The following is a 4,829-nucleotide window of genomic DNA, read 5'->3' as shown; positions in this document are numbered from 1 at the left end:
CCCCCAGTGCCCTGTGTTACTGACTGTATCCCTACTGATGTTAATCCCGCTCCCTCACACTGTCACTCAGTAACCCCTCTCCCCCCCCAGTGCCCTGTGTTACTGACTGTATCCCTACTGATGTTAATCCAGCTCCCTCACACTGTCACTCAGTAACCCCTCTCACCCCCAGTCCCCTGTGTTACTGACTGTATCCCTACTGATGTTAATCCAGCTCCCTCACACTGTCACTCAGTAACCCCTCTTCCCCCCAGCGCCCTTTGTTACTGACTGTATCCCTACTGATGTTAATCCCTCTCCCTCACACTGCAGTTGCTGAAGTGAACAGGCTGTTTGATTAAAGTGATGTATTGTATTGATTTAATTGTGGTGTAGGTGCAATACCTGCGGGAGAAATATTCCCAGTGTGATGCGATGCTGCGTGAGGCTCAGGAAGAGATGAAGAATTTGCGGAACAAGACCGCTCCGAATAGCTCCATCAATCGGTACCACACCGTGCCTGTCTATCCCATGGTAAACATTGCGAGATGCCCTGCACACACTGTCTCAACGCTGTTTAATATCTCATTGCCATTAACGTTCCATAACTGACATTAGCCTGAGGATGTCCGAGACAGTCTCCTGCTGGTTCCCTCTCTCTTCCAGAATTGGAAAAGTTCATAATTTTGCCTCCAGTTTTCATCCCACCCTCACCTTCACCTTCACCTGGTCCATCTCTGACTCCTCCCTCCCCTACCTTGATATCTCTGTTTCCATTTCTGGGGATAGACTGGTCACCAATTTCCACTGTAAACCCACTGGCTCTCACAGTTACCTTGATTATACATCCTCACACCCTGCTTCCTATTAAAGGCTCTATTCCATTCTCTCAGTTTCTCCTTTCAGGTTGCATCGGTTCTGCTGATAACAGCATCCTCAAGAGAACCCCTGAAATGTGCACCTTCTTCCCAGCTCTGTGATTGGCAGGGCCCTCAGCCGGTTCTGACCCATTTCCCACATTTTAATCTTCTCTCTCACTGCAGCCATAGGGTCCCCTTTATCCTGACCTACCATCCCACCAGCATCTGCATCCAGATGGTCATGAGACTGCATTTCTGCCACTCCCAGCAGGATGCCACCACCAGATGCATATTTCTCTCCCCTCCCTTGTCAGCATTCCACAGGGACTGTTCCCTCCAGGACATCTTGGTCCACTCCTCCTCCATTCCTGACACATCCCCACACCCCTCCATGGCACCTTCCCCTGCAACTGCAGAAGGTGTAACACTTATTTCCTCACTATCCAGACTCCAGACACACCTTCGAGGTGAAGCAGCACTTTACTTGCACTTCACTCAATCCAGTCTACTGCATTCATAGTGTGTCTCTTCTACACTGGGGAGACAAAGTGTAGACTGGGCGACCACTTTGCAGAGCACCCCCATTCTGTCCACACAAATGGCCCTGAGCTTCTAGTTGCCTGCCATTTCAACACACCCACCTGTTCCCTGGGCACCGTCTCTGTCTCAGGTGTGCTGCGTGTTCCACCAAAGCTCAGTGGAAAAACAACACTTCACATTCTGCTTGGGAACTCTCCAACCTTAAGGGCTCAACATAGAGTTCAATCTTTTAGGGCCTGAGCCTTCTGCCATGTCCTTACCCCAACCCCCACACACCAGGCCCTGTCATCTCATGGGCTGTCACCACAAACAACTCATTATTAGCCACTAATGGTCCCCATTAGCAGCTATTCATTTTCCTGGGCTGACCATTACCTTCCTTTGTCTGTCCAACTATTTTTCTCTGTCTCTGGACTCCATCTCCACCTATTGGTTACTCCTTCCTCTATGCCCCACCCCTTCTCTAGCATACCTTTAATCAGCTACAATCAGTTCTGAGGAAGGGTCAGTGGACCTGAAACATTAATTCTAAGTGTCTTTCCACATATCCTGCCAGACCTGCTGAGTTACTCCAGCCATCCCTGATTTTGTTCCTGATTTGGAGCATTTGCAGTTCTTTGGTTTTTTTGAGCCAGTCTCCTGCTGTATGGGCTAGGGGCCTTGCCCCAGGGACCACTTCAAACACTCGGCATTGTAATACTATTGACTGCTCAACTTGAGACTGTCTTCACTTTTAAAGAGGCTTTATTTTGGGCAGAGGTGACCGAAGAGTTATCCTGTTCTATCCCTGCTTTGTTCATTGAACTGAGCTTTATAACAATTTGTAAATCCCTTGGTTATGGCCAGGACTGATCACTGCCCAGGGTCTAAGTGTGTGGGCGTGTTACCTAAGAACTGTTTCCTTATGAACTCTGATTCCCCGATGATCATTGGCAATCCAATATTCAAACACACTGACTGGGGAGATGTGGAGAGCTTCCCAGAGAAAGTCTGCACCTTCAAGTCAGGAGAACCTGGAAGTAAGACAGACGTACATTCATACAAGTTTCACAGTCCCATGATGCCCCAAAGTGCTTTCACAGCCACTGTAGTATTCTGACTGAGCAGCTAATTTGCACAAACAATAAGGAGCAGATCATCATTTTATAGTGAATTTGGTTGGAAGATAAATATTGGTAAAAGTAATTTGGAGAACTCACTTGCTCGTAAATGGTGCCCACACATTTATCAGAATCAGTAATTACAGCTGCAGATAACATCTCCTTCTCCATCACTGAAGCATTCTCTCAACTGTTTCCTGGATCCTTCCATATCGACACCCAGTTTATTATCTTACTTGGGATAACATAAACATTAAATAGAACATTCTGCTGGAGGTTAAACGCGCAGCGTGGTGGTAGCAGTGGGAAACAGAAAACTTAGTGAAAAAACCAACAGATGTTTATTATATTTAAATATTATACACAAGCATTATACTCCTCAGACATGCTAGCATCTGGGCTAGCATTAATCTATACAGAGCAGTATGATTTCTGTAGGGTGTCATACTTCATGTGGTCCTGGGTAAGATGGAGCCTGAGACCTCTATCTTCAGGCCACATGCTGTGATGCCATGATGGTATCATGAGCATGTATTATAAATGTATACTGACAGTGAGACATAACACAAGGGAATGTTCCTTTGTCAGGTGTTAGGGACTCCACTGAGTGTTTGTCTCCTGTTACAATTGAGATCTCTTCCATTGAAGGACTCTCTTGCTGCTGAAATCGAAGGAACAATGCGGAAAGGTTTACACATCGACACTACTGCATCGCTGGAGAACAGGTAGGAGAGAAGGACACGGCAACACAGCTCATCCTCCTTCTGAGAAATGTCAGACTGGGCAGCTAATGCTGAATCTAATGGTTTTGAACTGAGTTTTCACTCTGAATGTTTCAGCTAAGAATTTAGGTTGAGGATGTTGTTACTGGTTTGATGTGAGCTCCCATCTGTGCTGTACTTGGTCAAGAAGAATTCTGGTTTGTGTTGGATGAACTGTCCTTGGACTGTGGGCTTGGTAATATTTCCTCTGTGACTTCGCTGAGGAGAGAGTGACTCCCAAAGGAAAGTGGATGTCATATTTGGGGCCCATGGAGTGTGCTTGCCTGCACAGACACATTGTGAAGGCAGCACTGTAAGTTTTAGTGTTTCTGTTACATTAATCAGTCACTGTTAGAACCAGTACCCAATCCACAATTGAGGCCAGAGCTTCTTTACCTTTCTTAAAGAAAGACTTGCATTTCAATACTACCCTTCCTGTCCTGAGGACATCTCCAAACCCTATAGAATGAAGTGCTTTGTAAATAAAGGCTCTACCATAGTGCAGGGAACACAGGAACCTGTTTACTGCACAGCAAGCTCCCACAATAGCTACAGGATAATGATCAGTAAATCTGTTTTTGATGATATTAGTTGGGGGTGAATTTTGACGGTGCATTGGGGAGAACCCACACACTGTCTTTCTCAGACTAGTCTCAGGGGACCTTTTAGACTCACTTGAAAGTTTAGTCAGGGTCTTGTCTGAAAAGCAGCACTTGTCACGATGTAGCTGTCCTTCACTGTACGGTACAGCACGGTCCTGGCAGTGTTGACCCACAGTTTTACTCTCAGATTCTGGAGTAAGACTTGAAACTACAACTTCCTGACTTGGAAGTGAGAGTGTGACCCACTCATCTCTGGCAGAGACATCTGGGTGTGGTTATTAACGGTGTGCTTTCCTCTTGCAGTAACTACAACCGAAGGGTCTTTGAGACAGTGCGGGCAGTCAACCAGGCAGTAAAGCTGAAATCTCGCTCCCAATCCCCTCAGAACATTCCGGGGTCCAGCCCATCGTCAACAGGACAGTCTGGATCCAGCCACTTCAGCAGCCCCCGCACGAGCTTCTATGAGTCAAATACATCCAGTACCGGGCTGGACGACAAACTGCAGTCCCTGAGCCTGGAGACAGAGAGCACTCCGTAAGAATCTCCTCCTGTTCCACATACATTGCAGCATTGTAAAACGTCACAACACACAAGGGGGCTATTCAGCCATTATACCTGAGATAGCACTGTGAAAGAAAAACATGCATTTATACAGTACCCTTCACAAGCCTAAGACCTCTGAAACACTTCACAGCTTGCTTGAAATGTAGTCCCTGTAGGAAATGTTGCAGCCAGTTTGGGCAAAGCTAGCTCCCACAACAGCGAAATGTTAACAGCCAGTTTTAACTGTAACATTGATAAAGGGATAAATATTGGTCAGAACACTGGTGAAAAAAAACCCCTCTTTTCTTCAACATAGAGTCATGTGATCTTTTATCTCCATCTGACTGGCCTTGGTTTAATGTCTCATCTAACAGACACGACCTGAAACAGTGTAGAAATAACCACAGAGATAGTAGGAACTGCAGATGCTGGAGAATCTGAGAT

At 46.3% G+C, this 4,829-nt stretch overlaps 1 protein-coding gene across 1 annotated transcript in view; it reads left to right on the top strand.

Annotated features, from left to right (window-relative positions):
* The window catches only part of LOC125482115 (trafficking kinesin-binding protein 1-like), a gene marked incomplete at both ends in the record, with an annotated part of 9,765 nt that overhangs the window by 1,789 nt on the left and 3,147 nt on the right, over positions 1-4,829 (top strand). Inside the window, 3 exons of the mRNA XM_048594114.1 lie at positions 376-513; positions 3,128-3,204; positions 4,146-4,376. Coding sequence (XP_048450071.1) covers positions 376-513; positions 3,128-3,204; positions 4,146-4,376 — 446 coding nt within the window. The remainder of the gene's footprint in view (positions 1-375; positions 514-3,127; positions 3,205-4,145; positions 4,377-4,829) is intronic.

This window comes from Rhincodon typus, unplaced genomic scaffold, assembly GCF_021869965.1.
Source record: "Rhincodon typus isolate 14 unplaced genomic scaffold, sRhiTyp1.1 hic_rhity00006042, whole genome shotgun sequence".
NCBI lineage: Eukaryota > Metazoa > Chordata > Chondrichthyes > Orectolobiformes > Rhincodontidae > Rhincodon > Rhincodon typus.
Note: the sequence above shows the minus strand (reverse complement) of the source record. Positions and strands in the feature narration are given on the sequence as shown.